Genomic DNA, 22,051 nt, shown 5'->3' with positions numbered 1-22,051 from the left:
TCTAAGGTTTTGTTTGAAATATATCTCTTAATTACTTAGAAAAAAAACAAAATAAAAATCCATTTAAAGAGGGAGACGAATGAGGCTGAGTTTTTATTTGCAAATGGGTGAATGGTTAGTTAGAGTATGCGTCAGAAATTTGGATGTGACTGTCAGGTATAGCGAAGCTAAGCTTGTATCTACTCTTTCATAGACAATTAAAATATACACTTTAACCCAATCATCGTCATATTATTTTATTAGTGAATAATATTTAATCACCTTATAATAACTCACTAGTAGAAAAAGGACGATTTGCGTCGACCCATTTGCGTCAGGGCTATGTCCCGGGTAATTATAATATTCATTTGTTAACATTTTACTTTATAAATATAACATCGAACATAACATGGTTTGGTGGTTAAAGCTTTAGTGTATAAGCTTGAGGTCATTGGATCAAATCTGATAAGATTCATTTTCTATTTATTTGTTTATTGTATGTGTGTTTCCATAAATAAACACTCTAAGGAATATCGCCACATGGCGTAGTTGCTTACTTAGTAACTTAATATGACTTTTTTCCATTCCCAAATATATTAAGGAAAACTAAATATTTGAAGGTACAAATATAATAATGTGAATATTGAAAGCATGATTAAAAGTTGGTTGAGATGGTAATTATGTCATGTATAATAGTGACAGGTCATGGGTTCAATTCTTATTGCAAGCTACTTTCAATTTTGTTCATTAACATAACTTATTTACACATTGGGCAATTCTAAGTGAAGTAACAAAGTTGCCACGTGACATGTATACATTATCACGCATGCTTTTTAATATATTTATATAGATTATTATTCCCTTCTCCTTTATTAGTTTAAGGAGGCAATATAAGACTACATAACTCACCTATTGGAATTATTTTTATATATTTTTTATAAGTTGGTAAAAAGAATTGCTCTAAGATTACAAGCCAACCAGCCTCCCAACCCCCTAAAATCCCAAAGAAATGCTTGGAGGTAAGAATTGAACCCTACACCTTGTTTGAAAAGATGGAAAAGTTCACCATTTTTGACATGAATAAAAGGAATATCTTATATTACAACGTCTACAAGTGAATAAGTGACTGAACGCATAAAGCAAAATCTTAACCTCGTTGCAAAAATCTATTGTAAAATTTTTGCATTAAATTATTTGATGGTCGTATATGAAATTTATGTTACTTTATTTACATATTTTGCCATATGGCATATATACAAGTCAAAATATGATCAAATCAATTGAAAATTAACATTAACATGAACTCCGTAAAGCTTTAAATAAATTAACAGGGTAAATGGGGTTGGGTTAAAATTGATCCATTGCGTTGAGTTTGTGACCAGACCCGACCCACGCAACCCGACATGACCCGGCCCACTCGAAATTTTTGTCGATCGACCTCTAGCCATAACAGGCACTATATAAAAAGGAAACAATGGTATCATACAGAAAACTCATTGCTAATAAGAACTATAGAAGATTGAAAAAGAGACAAATGGCAATGAAAATCAAATCTAAACACATAGTGAAACCAGCTGAACAAACATGGAATGGCACTCCCTCTATCAGAACTTGATCAAATTGCAATTATTACACTTTCATCCCATTTGTATTTCTATGATAAACCCACACAAGAAGATTGGCTTAACCCACTCAACAACAAAATCATCAACACCCTTAAACACTCCTTAAGCCAAGTCCTAGTCCCATTTTATCCATTAGCTGGCCGGTTAAGCTGGATACATGGAGGACGGCTCAAGCTCGAGTGTAACGCCATGGGTGCGGAGCTCATCGAGGTTGATTCCACCATTAAAATCACCGATTTTGGTGATTTTTACTCTTTTAGTGAGAACTTCCAACATTTACTGCCTCGAATCGAATACTATGAGAAACCAATCCAAGACCTTCCTGTGCTCGCGGTGCAAGTCACTAGGTTCGCGTGTGGTGGCCTCAGTGTTGGGATATCTATGTCTCACGTTGTTGTAGATGGGAAGAGTGCCTTCCATTTCACTGAAGAATGGGCTAGGCTCGCTCGAGGCGAACCTCTAGAATTCGTACCTTTCCTAGATCGCCGAGTTCTACAAGCTGAAGATCATGTGAGTGGATCCAGAATGACAGAAAATATTGCTGCTGAAAACATGGATTTTTTCAGTCAACTTCGTTATTTTGGTGAAGTGGATAACTTGGAGTGGGGAAAGCAGGTCACTCCAACTTTCGTTTATCTAACGAAAGATAAAATTGAACGGCTCAAAGAGGTTGCTAATATTACTAAGGAACTGATGAATGATAATGGGGTTCGTCCTTACAGTCGATTTGAAGTTATTACAGCTCATATATGGAGATGTGTAACTAAAGCAAGAGAACTCAAGAATGAGGACATCACTACCTTAATAGCTTGCGTTGACGCACGAGGTCGTATGGAGCCACCATTGCCACCAAGGTAATTTTGCTTGTTTGTCATATTTTGCCCTTTTTTAATCTAATCAACCCATAATTTTAACCACTAATGATATCTGTTTCTGCCTAGAAACTAGTCAAAAGAGTAATGTTTAAGGTGAGAGTCAAATCCTGAGTTAGGTTAGAATCCCGAGTCTCGTAGTCTCCAATCCTGCAAAACAAGGAAAAACTGGCCCGGGGATGTTTCCGGGAAAGCCCGCGACGCTCAAGTCAGTTGAGATTGAGGTAGAGAGAGAAAGTAATCCAGTCTAGAGAGAGATGCTCTGGTTTTTGTTAGGTGAGAATTGAATACCTGTTCATTGATGAGACTGTTGGTATTTATAGTTGTTGGGGATTTCCCAGACAAGAAACCCTTTAGGGAGCATCCAAGACCTAGGGAAGCCTCCACCTTTTTAAGGTAATAAGCTTTTGTCCCCCAAAAAGCTGGTGAATCTTCCTTGGTATGTGAAACCTAGGCCTTAGGAGAGGTCCTTTTTGATATTTCATTGGGCCAGATCAGGGGCCCAAACAATTAGCCCTGCGCCAAATAATCGAGGACGAATTCGCGATCCCGGATGCGGTTGGTTGGCGAGATTGTCGGGATTTCATCTCATTCCTGGAGCCCGACCCGAGTCGGTCGATCTTAGGAGGATTTTTAGGGACTCCTCTTGGATCCCGAGGGAGGCAACTGCTGTTGCGCTGGGCGGCAAGCGTCGACACCGACCCGAGGGTGTCGAGATGCCTCGGAACGAACGTACATAGGTGGTGTGCTGGGATCCCGAGTGGGGATGTTCAGCCCCTTGTGCGCCATCTCGAGGTGGACCCCGGGCTTGGCTATCCCGACTCGGGAATGCTACGGTCCCTCGGGGAAATCTTCAGGCGTCAGGTGGGGGCCCCAACTGGAGGCGCTAGTGTGCGCTATCCCGACCCCGATGCTAGATTGATGTGGGTGGTCTTGCCTCTTGGATTGACCAAGGGTATCCAACTCGGGAGCCAATGAGACTTCATGTGTGATCCCGAGTTGGTTATGATGGAACTTAGGGAGCCCCTTGGGTTGACCAAATAGGGGTACTCAACTCGGGGGCCAATGAGCCTTCATGCAATCCCGAGTTGGTTATGGTGGTACTTAGCTCCTTATTTGGCTAAGTATGGGAGCCCCCTTGGATTGACCAAGTGAGGTACCCAACTCGGGGGCTAATGAGCCTCCAGATGCAATCCCGAGTTGGTCATGAGGGAACTTAGCTCATTATTTGGCTAAGTATGGGAGCCCCTTGGATTGACCAAGTAGGGGTACCCAACTCGGGGGCTAATGAGCCTCCATATGCTATCCCGAGTTGGTTATGACGGAACTTAGCTCATTATTTGGCTAAGTATGGAGCCCCTTGGATTGACCAAGTAGGGGTACCCAACTCGGGGGTCAATAGGCCTTCCCATGTAATCCCGAGTTGGTTATGAGGGAACTTAGCTCATTATTTGGCTAAGTATGGAGCCCCTTGGATTGACCAAGTAGGGGTACCCAACTCGGGGGCCAATAGGCCTTCCCATGTAATCCCGAGTTGGTTATGATGGAACTTAGCTCATTATTTGGCTAAGTATGGGGCCTTGGATTGACCAAGTAGGGGTACCCAACTCGGGGCTAATGAGCCTCCATATGCTATCCGAGTTGGTTATGAGGGAACTTAGCTCATTATTTGGCTAAGTATGGAGCCCCTTGGATTGACCAAGTAGGGGTACCCAACTCGGGGGTCAATAGGCCTTCCCATGTAATCCCGAGTTGGTTATGAGGGAACTTAGCTCATTATTTGGCTAAGTATGGAGCCCTTGGATTGACAAGTAGGGGTACCCAACTCGGGGGCCAATAGGCCTTCCCATGTAATCCCGAGTTGGTTATGATGGAACTTAGCTCATTATTTGGCTAAGTATTGGGAGCCCCTTGGATTGACCAAGTAGGGGTACCCAACTCGGGGGCCAATAGGCCTTCCCATGTAATCCCGAGTTAGTTATGAGGGAACTTAGCTCATTATTTGGCTAAGTATTGGGAGCCCTTGGATTGACCAAGTAGGGGTACCCAACTCGGGGGCCAATAGGCCTTCCCATGTAATCCCGAGTTGGTTATGAGGGAACTTAGCTCATTCTTTGGCTAAGTATGGAGCCCCTTGGATTGACCAAGTAGGGGTACCCAACTCGGGGGCCAATAGGCCTTCCCATGTAATCCCGAGTTGGTTATGATGGAACTTAGCTCATTATTTGGCTAAGTATTGGGAGCCCCTTGGATTGACCAAGTAGGGGTACCCAACTCGGGGGCCAATAGGCCTTCCCATGTAATCCCGAGTTGGTTATGAGGGAACTTAGCTCATTCTTTGGCTAATAAGTATGGAGCCCCTTGGATTGACCAAGTAGGGGTACCCAACTCGGGGGCCAATAGGCCTTCCCATGTAATCCCGAGTTGGTTATGATGGAACTTAGCTCATTATTTGGCTAAGTATTGGGAGCCCCTTGGATTGACCAAGTAGGGGTACCTAACTCGGGGGCCAATAGGCCTTCCCATGTAATCCCGAGTTGGTTATGAGGGAATTTAGCTCATTCTTTGGCTAAGTATGGAGCCCCTTGGATTGACCAAGTAGGGGTACCAACTCGGGGGCCAATAGGCCTTCCCATGTAATCCCGAGTTGGTTATGATGGAACTTAGCTCATTCTTTGGCTAAGTATAGAGCCCCTTGGATTGACCAAGTAGGGGTACCCAACTCGGGGGCCAATAGGCCTTCCCATGTAATCCCGAGTTGGTTATGATAGAACTTAGCTCATTATTTGGCTAAGTATTGGGATCCCCTTGGATTGACCAAGTAGGGGTACCCAACTCGGGGGCCAATAGGCCTTCCCATGTAATCCCGAGTTGGTTATGAGGGAACTTAGCTCATTCTTTGGCTAAGTATGGAGCCCTTGGATTGACCAAGTAGGGTACCCAACTCGGGGCCAATAGGCCTTCCCATGTAATCCCGAGTTGGTTATGATGGAACTTAGCTCATTATTTGGCTAAGTATTGGGAGCCCCTTGGATTGACCAAGTAGGGGTACCCAACTCGGGGGCCAATAGGCCTTCCCATGTAATCCCGTGTTGGTTATGAGGGAACTTAGCTCATTCTTTGGCTAAGTATGGAGCCCCTTGGATTGACCAAGTAGGGTACCAACTCGGGGGCAATAGCTTCCCATGTAATCCGAGTTGGTTATGAGGAACTTAGCTCATTATTTGGCTAAGTATTGGGCCCTTGGATTGCCAAGTAGGGGTACCCAACTCGGGGGTGATTGGAGGGAGTCATGGTTTTTGAGAATAGGGTTGACCCTTTTGACCGTTGACTTTCTGACTTTTGGCCATTTGGACTTTTGGGGGCCTGAACTTGAATTGGGCTTCTTCAATTTTGGCCCAATCTTTTGAGGGCCCATTGAGGGTCCAGAGGTTGTCGCGACGCGGAGGGGAGATTTGAGGTTATATATAGATATGGAGAGAGAGTTTGTCCGTATTCCAAATCATTTGCAATCACTTTCACTCTCTCTCTAGAATCTCTCTCTATAATTTCTCTCTAGAATTTCGTCTGATCCCGAGTCCTCCTAGCGCGCGTCTCAGTTTCCGCTCCCGACTGTTGTTTGAGAAGGTACGCCCCCTCGTGTCCCTAGGCCTGTTCATTGGGCCGGGTCCGGGCCGGGCCGGGTCAATGTGTTAGCGGGCCGGGCCGGGCCGGGTCAAGGGTGTTGATAAACGGGCCGGGCCGGGTCAGACCCATTACAATCCGGCCCGGCCCTGCCCGTTTAAGTTACACCTACATTTTTTTCCATTAGACATCTCTTTAATAACGAATTATAGTGCAACCCAGTTGATAAATAACTAGAGTTACTGCCATACTAAAACTGATTCAAAATTTCAACTTCATCATCCATAACCATTCATATGAAAAGTAGAGTAGCAATCTATTACATAAAAACATAACTTTCATAGATACCTCCATTCCACAAGACCACAAGTTACAAACTTCAGTAACAATAGTAGAAACCAAGCCGTCTATTTCCCATAAACTGAAAATAATACTGTCTCAAATCCAACAAAAACTACAAAAAGAGTAGATTATAAATTCAGACAAAAGAGTCGTCCAGAAGACACTACTACTGGAGAGTATGACAAAATTTCAAAACCTAATTCACTTCCTGCCACGGAACTTAGGTGGCTGCCTGTTCCTCTTCTTCACACCAGATTTGGCAACTTGGAGACTCCTGTTCACGATGCTCAACCTAGCTAGGGCTGCTTGCTTCAAGTCAGGCCTGTAGTAATTATCACCGACCTGTGCAATGTACACACAATGTGATGTGAGTATTTTGCAATTATCAGAAGCCAGAATTCTTAATTAAATAAAAAAATTCCTTAAGTACCATGGATCATCTTAAGTACCATGGATCATCTTTAGTTCTCAAAACAAAATATATTAAAAAATACAATGTAACTATAAGGAAATAAAAACATACCTAGTATAAGAAGTTACTATCAACATCTTCATCATCCTCATCATCCTCGACTTCATCCATATCATCGCCCGAGCTAGGATCAAGATCAAAGTCCAAGGGAACATTGTGTTCATCACGGCGCCAATCTTGAATGCACACTAATGCTTGTACCGTCTTTGGTTTCAATGAGCTACGATTAGGAGAAATAATCTTCCCACCAAGACTAAAAGCCGACTCCGAAGCCACCGTACTAACCGGAATAGTTAGTAAATCTCGGGCCAAAGAAGCAAGATCCGGAAATCTCACTACATTTTGTTGCCAAAATTCTAGAATATTCAACTCCGAATTCAAGTCACGCTCCGGATCCTCCAAATATGAGTCAAGTTGTGACTTTGTGATTTGAGTTCTAATACTTCTTGAACTATAACTATGATAATCATCAAACAAGTCATCATCTATCCAACTCGTAGGAGTAGGGACAACAATAGGTGATGTTGAAGATCTTAACTTATACTCATCATATAAAGACCTCAAGGTAGTTAACACTTCTCCAACTTTTACCATAGCTTCATCCGGACCAAACAACTTATCAAAACAATACTCAACAAACTTAACTTTGAACCTTGGATCAAGTATGGCCGCACAAGATAAGTACACATTATAATCCGACCAATATTTGTCAAATTTTTTCAGCATAGGCTTCACCATATCTCTTAAGAAAACATGTGGCCCCTTAGATGTTTCAACCAAACGACGATGAACCATCCAAGCACCCTTGAAATAAATATTAGATGTTGGAGACTTATTGGCCGAGAATATGCATGTGACATCATAAAAAAGTTTCAAAAATTTGTGAACCACAATCAATTTTTCCCATTCATCATCCGTAGGCACAATATACTTAAAAGCTACATGCACCGATCCCAAATGAAGAAACACAACTTTGTAGTATAATACATTATCAAGCATTTTATAAGTCGAATTCCAATGAATTTGCATGTCCAAGTGAAGTTTTCTTTTAACATCTAAATGAAAATTCTTTTGTGCAACATCGTAAAAGTCTTTACTTCTAGATGAAGACCTCGTAATCATTTTCACCATGTTCCTAACACTATCCAAGATGCTTTGAATAAGACCTAATCCGGATTGAACTATCAAATTAATTATGTGAGCACAACACCTAATGTGGAAAAAACAACCACCATGTCTCAACACTCCTCTTGCTACCAAACGACTCCTCAAGTGAGTAATCATAGCATCATTATAAGAGGCATTGTCAACCGTCACACTTAACACCTTATCATCTATTCTCCAATGGTTAAGAAACATATAAATTTCTTCGGAAATACTTTCTCCATCATAAGGAGGAGACAATGCCTTAAACCTGAGGATTCTCTTATGTAGTTTCCAATCATTATCAACAAAATGGACGGTTATACAAATATAATGTTGCCATGTATGAGATGATTTCCAATAATTATCAGTTGTCAAACAAATTAAACCGGGTGCACTCAATAATATGGTCTTCAACTTTTCTCTATCAGAATAATACATAGAAAAAAGGTCACTAGTAAGTGTAGTCCTACTAAAGGGCTTAAAATGTGGAGTAGCTTTAAACATCATCCGCCTAAAAGCCTTATCCTCAACCGTAGAAAATGGACGAGAACCTTCTACAACATAGAGTAAAATTTCCTTCCTTAGTTCTTTCATGTCAAAAATAAATTCTCTACCCTCATCGTCATGCTCGCCTCCCCTAGTGAACTCCATTAGGCCTTTTTTGGACATCTCTCTAACAAATGACGTTTTAAATGAGATGTGCCACTAGTTGACCCGGAAACTAAATCAATCCCACAATGAGTACAAGTAGCAATTACTTCACCTTTTTCATTCTTTCCTTCTAGTAGCTCACGCCACACCAAGGATTTCTTCTTCCTCTTACGCTTGGGAGCAACATATTCATTGTAACCATCCTCCACTGTCATAGATGACGTTGTCGCATCACTTTCCATGGAGCTATTTTAACAAAAAAAAGAACACAAAGAATTAACATCATAAACAAATCATAGTAGAATTTACTATAAAGTTTCTATTAACTCCCTCTTATATAGTTATATCACCCAACATGTATTACAAAATAAACTAAAACAGCTTCATACATCAATCATTCATACAAAACCACAAGTTAAAACTAATTGTCTAATACTATATGTGCTGCCAAATTGCAATAGTCTGAACTGGACATTTAGGTGAGCATAATGCATTCTTCAACTCTAATCTAACACTCATACAATTTTATAAGCCAATTGCACAATGATAATTATTCTGTTACCTACTTTTGTACGAGATTAATTAATCCAGCAAATCAGTTTTGTAGGTAACATGTAGTCGAAAATTACTAGTTTCACATTCACTGTACTTTTGTAGTTTAACTCACTGATCAAGCATGTTTACTTTTGAAAAGAACAAAATTAATATTCCAATAATCTATTGCTGGGTCTTACTACCAAAGAGGTAGAAAATCAACAATAATTACCACAGAGCAACTCTGAATTCTAATGGAGTTCTTACATGGTATTATCACCCACGAAATTTTACAACTAGGAAACATATGTTCTGTAGGGTGTGGGTATAACAGTATTTGCAGCTATGATGATGAGGATCAAAGTGTCAGATGTAATTGCCCACCCAATTATTCTCTGATAGATCCTAATGAGAAGTATGCAAGCTGCAAACCAGATTTCGTGCTATGGGAAGAAGATGGACAGGGTACTGATTTTGAATATAATCTAGTACCACTTGAAAACACTCGGTTTAGCAAATGTGATGGAACGTTTCATGGTATCAGTGAAGAACAATGCAAGAGATCTTGTCTGAACGACCACTTGTGTGCAGTTGCAACCTGGGATACAATTCCAAAACATGAATTTCACTAATAAAATTTACAATTCGAAGCTACACCCAACAATTAGAACTGATATTCAATGGGTTTATTTCACCTAAGAAAACCCAGTTTATGTGAGAAACAAGATCCAGAAAGAATAACCGAAAATTAGGTAATAAAAGCACACCCAATTTCGTACAGCAAATCAGTGATAATTACATAACATAAATCGCAAATTCTACAAAATCAATAAGTTGAAATTGCTCAAATCTCAAAAAATCATACTCAAACAAATAAAAGGAAATCAAATCAAATGTCACGAATTCCACAAACAGAAAATAGAGCGAAATTAGGGTTTTAGTGAAACTTTACCTTCAGTAGCATATGGAGTTGCGAATTACTTGTTCGACGAAGAGAAGATGTGCGACTGTCAGACTGACGAAGAGGAGAGAGAAAAAAAATCCCAAAAGATGTGCGAATTTTCCAGATCAATGAGGAGGAGAGAGAAAAAACCCTAGGAGAGAGAAAAAAATTTGGGGGAAAAATCTTTTTGTTTAGAATGGTACCATTTAGAAAAGCTTTTTTGTTTCAAAAAAGAAAATTTTTTAAAGACCCTTCAAGAACCCGCCCCAGCCCATTCCAACCCTTTTATTCCCTGACCCTTTAAGGACCCGCCCCATTTATACTAAGGGTCGGGTCATGTGTAATTTAGAAGGGCTCGTTGAGGGTTATTATTGGGCCCCTGCCCCAATAAACAGGCCTACGTGTCCCTTTCCTTTTCTTACTTTTGTTGTTAGGTGTTTAGGATGGATCCTGAGTCGGATCCTAGTGAGTCTTCTTCTTCTACCATTAGACTTTCTGAGGAGATACGGGGGGTAGATGGATTCTTGGTTAGTACTCGGGTTCCCTGTGAGGACCCTTCCACCGTTCCCGAGGCCATTCCTCACACCACTCCATCGGATTCCCTAAGCGAGGAAGATGAAGGGGTTGTCCCAGGACCTTTTGATGTTTCCTTGGCCCATAAACCCTGTAGTTCGAGTTATCTGTATAGGTTATTGTCGGACAAGGTGGTGACGGTTTCCGAGGAACCCGAAGATGAAGCCCCGACCACATCCGGACAAGAGGTCCCTTCCTTAGTTCCCGAGGGCGGCCCTCATACATTCTTTCCCGAGGCCAGCTTCATGACTTATATGGAGAGAAATGCGAAGTATATTGGGACTAAGTTTTGGATCCAAGACCCTTACTTTGTCGTTAGGGCCAAGAGTGCGGAGTCGGTATTGACTCCTCCTGCTGGGTGTGTTTCAGTGTACCATCATAGCATGCAGATGGGCCTTAGGTTTCCCTTGCACCCATTTATCAAGGACCTACTAAATGGTTACCAGCTTACTCTGACCAACTTACTTCCAAACAGCTGGTTAACTATAAATGGATTCATTGCTGTTTGTGATCTTCTCGGGGTGGCCCCGAGATTGCGCCTGTGGCGCAATGTTTTTACATTGATGCTTGGCCCGGCTGAGTGCCACGGTCCGGGGTGGTTCCGTTTTCAGTGTCGCCCAGGTTACAAAGTGGTTCGTGATCCCCCTTCTAACTAGGGGTGTGCAAAAATATCCGATCCGAAATATCCGTTCCGAAAATCCGCCGATCCGATCCGAAATTTCGGATATCCAATCCGATTTTAAGATTTCGGATATTTCGGATCGGGTATCCGGAAAAAATTCGGGTTTTCGGATCGGATACGGATCGGGATTTTTCAAAAATTTCAACGGACCCGATCCGAAAATTCGGTGATCCGATCCGAAAACCGGTTCGCGATCGATCCGAAAAATTTCGGATCGGATTCGGATCGCAATTTCCCCGATCCGAAATTTTCGGATATCCGAATTTTCGGATCGGATCCGATCCGATATCCGACAATGAACACCCCTACTTCTAACCAAAAAGGATTCAGAAGAACCTTCTACCACGTCTATACCAGCGGCGATTGGGGGATCCCCATACTACCCCCCGAGGAAGGTCCCAGATTTAGATTGAATCAGACGGTCCCTGAGATGTCTCGGGAGGAGGCGGTTGTTGGGATATACCTTTCTACTACCCCGAGAATACATTCGGGGGATTTGGCTTATGTGCCTTCGAATTGGTTGCCCACTCGCCATGATATCCGGAACGAGATGTTCCTGGCGGCTGTAGGCTTGAGCTAGCTGTGATAAGGGTAAACTCCTTATCCAAATGTGCAATTTATCTTGTTTACGCTAAATTTTGACATTTTGTTTGTTTCAGTTCTAGCCCGACACCGACTCGATCCTGTAGGCCGAGCGATTCATCAGTAGCCACGACTTGGCAGCTAAGCTCTTGGCGGAACTGGACGCAGAGACTATGTCTGTACCCCCGGCTCCAAAGGTGAATTTTAATTTCAGCCTAAACCCGATACCGAGTTGATCCTTCTGTTTTGCTAACTCCTTTTTATTTCAGGATACCGAGTCCAAGAGGGCTAAGAAGCCTCACGTCCGCTCCCGCAAGGTGAAGTCAGATGTGGAGAAGGCTCAAGCTGCTGAAAAAGCAGAGGCGGAGATGGCTGCTAAGGCACCTTCGCTTGTGGTCTCGAAGGTTTCCGACAAGGCCTCGTCAGGGGTCTCCTCGGGAAGCAAGCGGAAGGCTCCGAGCTTTCCCGAGATGCTTTGATAGGCTCTGAGGAGCCTCTACAAAAGCGTACCCGAGTTGAGAAGTTCGGGATTGATACTCCCTTTACTTCTATTTCTCCGGCGCAGAAGATGGCTAGAGTGAGGTCTGCTTTTCATACCCTTTATACCGATGCCGATGATAAGGCTCTATTGGACTTGGGCATGGGCGAGATTAATGCTTTGTACGAGTCCTTGCTCGAGGTGAGTACCTGTCCCGACTTCTCTTATTTTTCTATTTCGGGTATTTCTTAATGTTCTGCTTTATCTTGCAGACATCCATTCGTATGGCCTCTGTGATAAATCTTCGTTCCCAATTTGAGGAGGGCGTCGTTGAACTGAAAGGGGAGATTGACGCCCTTAAGAAGCAGATTCAGGAGAAGGATGCTGAAGTTACTCGGCTCACTACCGAGTTGAATTCTCAGAAGGATACCTTCGAAGAAGCCTCCGCTGCTGTTAAGGACCATAAAGCACTGAAGGATAATCAGAAGGTGCTGACCGATGACCTTAACACTGTTACCCTTGCGAGGAACACCCTTCAGGCAGAGTTGGACGAGCTACGCGTCAAGCTCTCAGCCGCCGAGAAGAAGGCCAAGCGCTCCGCGCACAAGTTAAAGAAGGCCTCCAAAGAGGCGAAGGCTGGGCAATCTGAGTTCTTGGAGGGATGGAAGAGGTCTCCCGAGGGTTTGGATTTCTTGGGAGAGATGGCTTCCCGTTCATACCGGATGGCGGTCAGGGAAACGAAGGAGCGATTGAAGGGTATCTTAGTTGGTCCCGACTCCTCCCTGGATTGGTCGAGGGTCGAGGCTGAGTTTGATGCCCGCATAGCTGAGGAGCAGCGGGCGAACGCAGAGAAGGCTGCAAGGAAGGATCCTCCCCAGTCATCTGCTTCCAAGGCGCCTCAGCCTTCGGTTTCAAAGGTTTCTGAGGACCCGACTGCTCTTCCTTCCACATCTCCCGAGGCTCCGGCTCCAAACCCCGAGGTAGACGTTGAACCAGAAGATCCACTGTCGGAGAGTTCCAATGATGAGGATGGTACCGGCAGTACCGACAGCTCCCCTACCAAGACTGCTGCTGTTTAGATTTATGTTTTGTTGGTTTTTCATTTGAACTCTGTTTTTCCTGCCCCGAGAGTTTGTTCCCGGGTATTATTTTGCGGTTTCTGAGAGTCTGTTCTTGAAACCTTTAGGCTGTTAACTTATTTTCTTATGAATGGAAGTATTTTCTTGATTCTTCTTTTGCCTTTTCCCGTGTTATGCCATAAATGTGCATCATTCGTTGCAATTATAAGATAAATGTCAATCTTTTCATTACTGTTGCAATAATACTGAGCTCTAATAAGGTATTGCTAATGGCCCCGAGTTGTAACGAATGATAAAACCGACGGCTTAACTGTTGTCAAGGCCGCTTTAGTCAATGTTAACTCAAAAGGGGACTGGCGAATACCCCGAGTTGGCTTGCATTTTGATTACAGAAATGGCTCAAGTGTGGCCATGTTACAAGTAACTTAGATAAAAACTTCTTCAAATTGTCTGCATTCCAGGGTCGGGCAAGGGGGGTGCCTTCTGGTGACTCAAGTCGGTATGTCCCGGGCTTGACCTCGGCGACAACCTTGTAAGGTCCATCCCACTTTGGCCCGAGCTTGCCTTTGAGGTGGGTGAGGCCAGTAGCTTCCACCTTTCTCACCACCCAATCCCCGACTAAGATAGGGCGAGCCCTGACCCTTTGATTGAACTGTCTTGCTACTCGTAGCTTGTTGCGAATGGATTTCAGTAGAGCATTGCCTCTTGTCTCGGGAAGTAAGTCGAGATTGACTGGTTTTTCTTCTTCGTTCTGCTCGTAATCGTAGAATGTCCATTCTCGGGGATGGTATCCTGACTTCTACAGGAAGGACAGCATCGCTTCCATAAACCAGGTTGAAGGGTGAATGGCCAGTTGCTTTTTCACCTCGTTCCTTCCGACCATAACACTCCCGGGAGGTCGTCGATCCAGCTTCCCTTAGCTCCTTCTAGAGACTTTTTTATCCCATTCAACACAACTTTGTTTGCAGCCTCTGCTTGACCATTTGTCTGGGGTCGGGACACTGCGGAGAACCTTGTTCTAATGCCGAACGTGGAGCAGTATTCCCGAGTTGGCCCACTGTTAAATTGCCTTCCATATCTGAGATGAGAGTCTTGGGAACCCCGAACGGGTGATGATGTTTCTCCATATGAAGTTCTGCACTTGCTTATCTTTGGAGGCCAGTGGTTCCGCCTCGACCCATTTGTGAAATAGTCGATGGCTACCAAGAGAAACCTCCTTTGCCCCGAGGCGCTGGAAAGGGCCTATGAGGTCCATTCCCCACTTGTCAAATGGAAGAACAGCTTGGATAGTGGTAGTTGATTGGTGGGGCCCGAGGTATATCTCCATGAAGTTGGAATTAGGGCACTTCCTGACCAGGACCTCTGCATCATTTTTAGGGTGGGCCAATAGTACCGCCCTTAGAGCTTTCCCAGCTATTGTCCTGGCCCCCTGATGGCTGCTGCAAGCCCCTTCATGGATTTCCCTTAGAATATAGTTCCCTTCAAATGGAGTGACGCATTTTAGCAACGGGTGCGTGTAAGATTTTTTGCACAAGTTGCCTTCATGCCAGAGAAACCATCCCGCCTTCTCTTAAGGGCTCAGCCTCTTTCTCATCTATGGGCAAGAATCCGTCCCGAAGATACCCTATGATTTCTGCCATCCAGGTGTCGGTGCGGTTCAAAGTGTGCACTTCCAAAGAGTTGATGCTTGGTTGCTCAAGGACTTCCCAAATTATGCTGCGGGGGGCTAACCCTCAGCTGAGCTAGCCATACGAGCAAGGGCATCAGCTTGTTGGTTCTCGGACCGTGGGAAATGCTGGATTTTGAACGAAGTTAGCTTCTGAATTAGCTGTCGGGTCTTGTTAAGGTACATCTTCATATTTCTCCTTAGCTTATACTCCCCCGAGACCTGCCCACTATTAGTTGGGAGTCGGATTTTGCCTAGTGTGTTCTGGCTCCCGAGTGATACAAATTTGTAGGCCCAGAATCAGTGCTTCATACTCGGCCTCGTTGTTTGAGGCAGGAAGTCAAATTCACACGCATATCCATTTTGTCCCCGAAGAGGGTATGATGACCAGTCCAGCTCCACTTCCCGACTTGGTCGCAGAACCATCTACTGTAGTTCCCACGACTCCCTTACTTCGATGTCCTCCGGCGGGAGCAGCATTCGCTGATGAATCTGCTAGGGCTTGGGCCTTGATTGCCCGACGTGGCTCATATTCCAACCCGTAGTCGGCCAGCTGGTCCGCCCACTCGGTCATTCGGTCGAATGATTCCTGTTCTCAATTAGCTTCCTGATAGGTTGTCCGGTTAGGACGATGATTTGATGCGCTTGAAAATACGGCTTCAACTTCCTACTTGCCATCACCAAGGCGAACACCATTTTCTCAGCCTCGATGTATCTCGACTCTGCCCCTCGGTACGCATGGCTGATAAAATAGACGGGGTGTTGGATGTTTCCCTTTCTGCAACCAACACCGCACTGAGTGCATGCTCTGATACCGAGAGGTATATATAGAGAGTCTCTCCCGGCAAAGGAGATATGAGTTTAGGCAGCGTTGCCAAGTGTTGTTTCAGTTGTTGGAACGCCTGTTCAGCCTCTTTGTCCTAATCGAACTCTTTTCTTTTCAAGACTCTGAAAAACAACAGGCTTTTGTCGGCTGATCGGGACAGGAAGCGCCCCAGAGCAGCGAGGCACCCCGTCAACCTTTGCACTTCCCGAACATTTCTTGGGGAAAACATGTTCAGCACTGCATTAATCTTGTCGGGGTTTGCTTCTATCCCCCTCTCGTCTACCAGAAATCCCAGACACTTACCGCCAGTTACCCCGAACACACACTTCTTGGGTTTAATTTCATACCATGGCGCCTAAGTGTCGCTAAGGTCTCCCTCAGATCTTCTACATGATCTTTCTTCTTCTTGCTCTTTGCAATCATGTCATCCACGTAAACTTCTATGTTCCTCCCGAGTTGCTCTGCAAAGACCTTGTTTATGGTTCTTTGATATGTGGCCCCTGCGTTCTTTAGCCCAAAGGGCATCATCTTGTAGCAGTACACGCCTTGGGCCGTGACAAAGGCAGTATGGACTCGGTCTTTTTCAGCCATGGGGATCTGATGGTATCCCGCATTGGCATCCATGAAGCTGAGCAACTCGTGACTGTGGAGTCAACCAATCTGTCAATTTTCGGGAGAGGATGGTTGTCTTTGGGGCATGCTTTGTTAAGGTCGGTGAAGTCGACGCACATACGCCAAGCTCCGCTGGCCTTCTTCACCAAGACCACACTCGATGATTCCCGCCTCTAGTAGCTTCTTTACTTCTTCAGCAGCTGCGGCATTCCTCTCGGGACCCTGATGCCTGAGCTTTTGTTTGATAGGGCGGAACCCTTCCTTGATGTTTAGCTCATGGGAAGCAAAGTCGGGGTTCAGCCCTTGCATGTCCGCAGCTGAATAAGCGAATACATCCTTGAATTCTTTCAAGGTCAACCAGCTGATCCCTGATCTCGGGATTGAGGTTTGAGCCAATCCTCAATGTATGCCCGACTTCTGGATCTATCACGACCTCTTCGACCTCCTCCACAGGTCGGGGGCGTTCATAGTACTTGGGGTTCTCGGATATATAAACCCCGAGTCCCGCGGGGGCTTCTGTTGGTTCCTCTCTCTTTCTCTTCTTTTCCTTCTTCTCCTTGGGTGCCTTAGCTCGAAAGCTGTTGACATAACATTCCCGGGCTGTTTGCTGGTCACCATAAATCTTCCGACTTGCCCATCATCGGTTTCATACTGGAGCAGCAACTGATATACCGAGATGGCGGCTTTTATTTGTTCATGGTGGGCCTACCCATAATGACGTTGTAAGGCAGCGGGGTGTCAACAACTAGGAAGTCTACTGGTAGACTCCTACCTTTTCCCTCTCCCCGAGCCTTACAGCCAGTTTAACATGACCAAGAGGTAGACCGACCCGCCTCCGAAACCGATTAACGGCTGGTTGGTGGGGATCACATCCTTCTCGGTATACTTTAGTTTGAGTAGGCAATCAAGCGTGATGATGTCGGCTGAGGATCCACTGTCAACGAGGATCCTCTTCACCCGGGAGTTTGCTATTTTCATTTCAATGACCAGTGGGTCATCGTGGTGGGGTGTGTAAGTGCCGGTCAGGCTCCCCGAATGTCATTACCGGGCACCCCGCCTTTACGGGCTCCACTTCCAACACCCGATGTGTCATTGCTTGAAGGTGGGCCTTGCGAGCGCGGCCAGATGATCCTCCCGAGGCATGGCCCCCCGCTATGACACCAACATACCCGTCGGTGTTGTCGCTATCGTTTCTTGCTTCTTTCTCCTTCCCCTTCTCTTCTCGGGGATGCTTGATGTATCTATTCAACTTTCCTTGATCAGCCAAGTGATCCAAGGCCTTCTTTAACTCCCGACAGTCTTTCGTAGTGTGACCACACTCCCGATGGTATTCACACCATAATCTCTGATCCCGCCTATCTTTGGAAGTTCTGATAGGTGGGGGAATGGGCAATACCGATTGTGCTTAAGATCCAAATAGATTTCCCGCCTATTTCTGTTGAAACGTGGATCATTCCCGTTATCTACTGCTCTCGGGAGCAACTGTTGGTGATTCCTCATGCTTTTGTTTGGTTCCCGGTAAGGGAGTTCTTCCTTCTTCTTCTTAGCCTTTTCCCCGACAGGCTTACAAATATCCGAGGCTTAGATGAATTTCTGAGCCCGACTCATGGCCTCGGTGAAAGTGGTGACCTCGTTCTCAGCGAGGGGCCATCTGAATTTTCCAGGCCAGTGTCCGGACATTAGGGCGGTGAATGCAACCCCGTCCTGAAGATCTGAAATCTTCAGCGACTCCTCATTGAATCGCTTAATATAATCTGCAAGGCTCTCGTGCTCTTGCTGCTTGATGGACATTAGGTGGATGCTGGTTTTCTTGTGCCTACGTCCAGCAATGAAGTGTTGGTGAAACAATGCCTCTAGAACCGAGAAGTTGGTAATGATGCCAGGTGATAAGCCCGAGAACCAACTGAGCGCCAACCCTTTGAGGGTCGTCGGGAAGTAACGGCACCAGGTGGCCTCACATCCCGTCTGTACACTCATCTGAGCCTTGTATGCGGCCATATGATCCTCGGGATCACTACTGCCCGAGTACTGCTCAATGGTGGGGACCTTCACCTTTCCCGGGTTAGGTACCTCCATGATCTCCCGACTGAAGGGGTCATGAAGTTGAGGACTCCCCGATTGATCAAGGTGTTGGCCTTGTTCCGAGGGGGCCCTGAGTCCGCTTCGTCCTCCTGCCTCGTCCTCTTGGACCGGACAGGAGACTTCTCCCGTTCCCTCCTCGGGGTCTGAGAGTGAGCCTGCTCCTCACGGTGCGTCCTTTCCCTTTCTTCTCTCTTCTTGTTTAAGAGGATGCGAGCGTCCTGCTCCGCTCTGCGCCTCCGATTCTCCTCAATGATACGCCTAGCATCCGAGTTCTGTGTCCTCTGAGAGTGAGCCTGTCGGGATCTCTCTCCTACCCTCGTTGCTCGCTAGTTGGAACGTAGTTTGAGGATTATCCCTGCCACGAGGTTCTGCCCTGGTCAGCTCTCGGGGCTCCCCTTGATTGAGCTGGGGGATCCCGGATATGAGCTCCTGCAAACTCCTCTGCATGTTTTCGTTCAACTGTCGGGCAATCCGTTCAATGTCCGCCATCGTGACCGGCATAGGATCATCTCGGGGAGCAGAATGCTCATCGTTACGGGGGGTCGACCCCTCGTCGTCTATGGCCAGGGATTCGACCAAGACATTGGGTTGGTGAGACTGGAGAGGTGTGGGTTGACGAGACAGTGAGCCTCGGGTGGTTTTCCTTCAGGATGCCATGTTGCTCTCGGTACGTGACTTTGAGAAGTAGTATCCCCACAGACGGCGCTAAACTGTTTCTGCCTAGAAACTAGTCAAAAGAATAATGTTTAAGGTGAGAGTCAAATACCGAGTTAGGTTAGAATCCCGAGTCTCGTAGTCTCCAATCCTGCAAAACAAGGAAAAACTGGCACGGGGGTGTTTTCGGGAAAGCCCCTCCGACGCTCAAGTCAGTTGAGATTGAGGTAGAGAGAGAAAGTAATCCAGTCTAGAGAGAGATGCTCTGGTTTTTGTTAGGTGAGAATTGAATACCTGTTCATTGATGAGACTGTTGGTATATATAGTTGTTGGGGATTTCCCAGACAAGAAACCCTTTAGGGGAGCATCCCAAGACCTAGGGAAGCCTCCACCTTTTTAAGGTAATAAGCTTTTGTCCCCCAAAAAGCTGGTGAATCTTCCTTGGTATGTGAAACCTATGTCTTAGGAGAGGTCCTTTTTGATATTTCATTGGGCCAGATCAGGGGCCCAAACAATATCTTTAACAATTTATTAGTAGAAGATAAAAGAAGTCAGTATATTAAAAATATACATTGAAACAAATTTGTAAAAATTATTATTTATAGTAATTTATATGTAAACTTTCTCACATACATACAATATAAAAATGCAGGTACTTTGGCAATGCTATTATTGATATTGAGATATCAAGTTGTGTAGGGGAGCTCATCTCAAAACCTTTAAGCTATGCTTGTAGTAAAATAAGAGAAGCAACGACTAAGGTGAACAAAGAGTATGTATTGGAAACTATTGAGTTCTATAAAAATCAAAAAAGTGTAAGCAAGTATCAATACATTGATGATCGAGGAAAAATACGTGGCCCTTCATATGGTGAACAAAATGTACTTGTTATGAGTTGGTTAAATCTCATGGGGCGTAGCATTGATTTTGGATCGGGAAAGGAGATTCACATGGGTCCTCCTATATAGTCTGTGCTGGTGATGGTGATTTTATGATTACTCCCTATAAAGATGATGGATCTGTTGTTGTAGGAGTGTCGTTGCAAGCTAAGCAAAAATTTCAAGAATATATGAGTTACCCCATTGAATGAACCGTACCATGTGTATTTAAACAAAACTCGTTATTTTACTTGCTCTAAATATATTATTAGATTATTTTACTTGCATATTAATATGGTGTGATCATTAGGTTTTTCTATTGTTGTATTCTATTTTTTTATAATACCAAATATTTGGGTGTTTGTATAGTTTTATTTTGAAAAAAATAAACCAAAAATATTATTTTATTAATTTATATTTTATCTTGTGAATACAATATTATTGAGCCTTAACATTGTCAAAATATTATATACACACATGATTTTACAATATGGCACATTTAATAGAAATCTAGTAACTTAAAATCTTTTGAATGAAAAGATTCATAAGTTATTAGATATTTTTGTTGTTACCTTGCTATGGAATTGTAGGTTGAATTTTTCGTGCCTACAGAGAAGGAGTATGGGGCATGAATTTCTCAACCCACTCGAAGCACCACCAAGAAGCCATCATCGTTTGTTTGTTCCAATTTCATTCTCCACCAAAGACTTGCGAGGGAGATTTTTCAAATTTAGATTTGCTCGAATTGGGGGTTTTCTTATTGTTTTTATTCTTTGTTCATGTAAGTGTTGAAATTTGAAGAATTATGTCTAAGTTTTAGAATTTTTCAATTTTTCATCTTATCACTCGTAAAATGTAAAAATTCAATATGGAAATTCTATAAATTTTTCTGTTTTATTTTCTATAATGTTCTCTATATTATTTTCTGTAATTTTCTCTTTTTTACTTTTTGTATTTTGTATTTTTTTGTAATTAGTATTGTAAAAACACCACTTCCTATTTTTTTCTCATTGTAAATTTATGATACTGGTTTGGATCTATTATCAATATAAATTTGTTTAATTACCTTACTAGCAAAAATGCATGTTGTTGTTTATAGCACAATCTGATTTCTGAATTTCTGGATCTATTTTGTTGTTTACGCAAAAATGCAATATTAGGTACCAAACTTCCAATGTACGGCGCAAATGGCACCGCAAATGACTGTTGGATGGTGTTGGCGAAATAACATGTGTGTCGGACGTGGAGTAATATCCGACGCAAATAGCGCAAAATGTGCGACGTGTCCTCATCCAACGCAGATTATGTCTCCTATATTTGTGTCGAGACATGTGGCGTCGTACCGACGCACAGACGCAAATAGCAGAAAATGTGCGTCGTGTCCTCATCCAACGCAGATTATGTCTCCTATATTTGCGTCGAGACATGTGGCGTCGGACCAAAGTACGACGCAAATGGGGGTCCCAGGTCTGACGCAAATCATTGATTTTGTAGTAGTGTTTGGTTCATGCCTTGCCAATGAATAGGAATTGATTTTCATTTTAGCGTGAAGACGAATCTGCTATTATAGAATCAAGCTAAGATGATATCCATTTTTGTGTTTGGGATTGAGATTAGGAAAACAGTCCACCACTGGAGTTCACTTTGCTTTCGCTACATTGAGTCTCACCTCTACGATCATTTCAAGGTTTTGGCTCCTAATAAAGCTAGAGTTTTGATCGAGTAACAAGTAGTTTGCTAAATTTTTTAGC

General features: G+C 44.0%; 1 protein-coding gene across 1 annotated transcript; it reads left to right on the top strand.

Moving 5' to 3' along the window:
• Window positions 1-1,553: 1,553 nt before the first annotated feature.
• Window positions 1,554-21,623, top strand: LOC125494999 (spermidine hydroxycinnamoyl transferase-like). The gene is made up of 2 exons (XM_048639114.2): window positions 1,554-2,458; window positions 20,075-21,623. The coding sequence occupies exons 1-2, from the start codon at window positions 1,569-1,571 to the stop codon at window positions 20,388-20,390; spliced, it is 1,206 nt and encodes a 401-aa protein (XP_048495071.2). The 5' UTR covers window positions 1,554-1,568; the 3' UTR covers window positions 20,391-21,623.
• Window positions 21,624-22,051: the final 428 nt, after the last annotated feature.

Source organism: Beta vulgaris, chromosome 2, assembly GCF_026745355.1.
Source record: "Beta vulgaris subsp. vulgaris cultivar EL10 chromosome 2, EL10.2, whole genome shotgun sequence".
In the NCBI taxonomy this organism is placed as follows: Eukaryota; Viridiplantae; Streptophyta; class Magnoliopsida; order Caryophyllales; family Amaranthaceae; genus Beta; species Beta vulgaris.
This window is presented reverse-complemented; position numbering and strand designations above follow the sequence as displayed.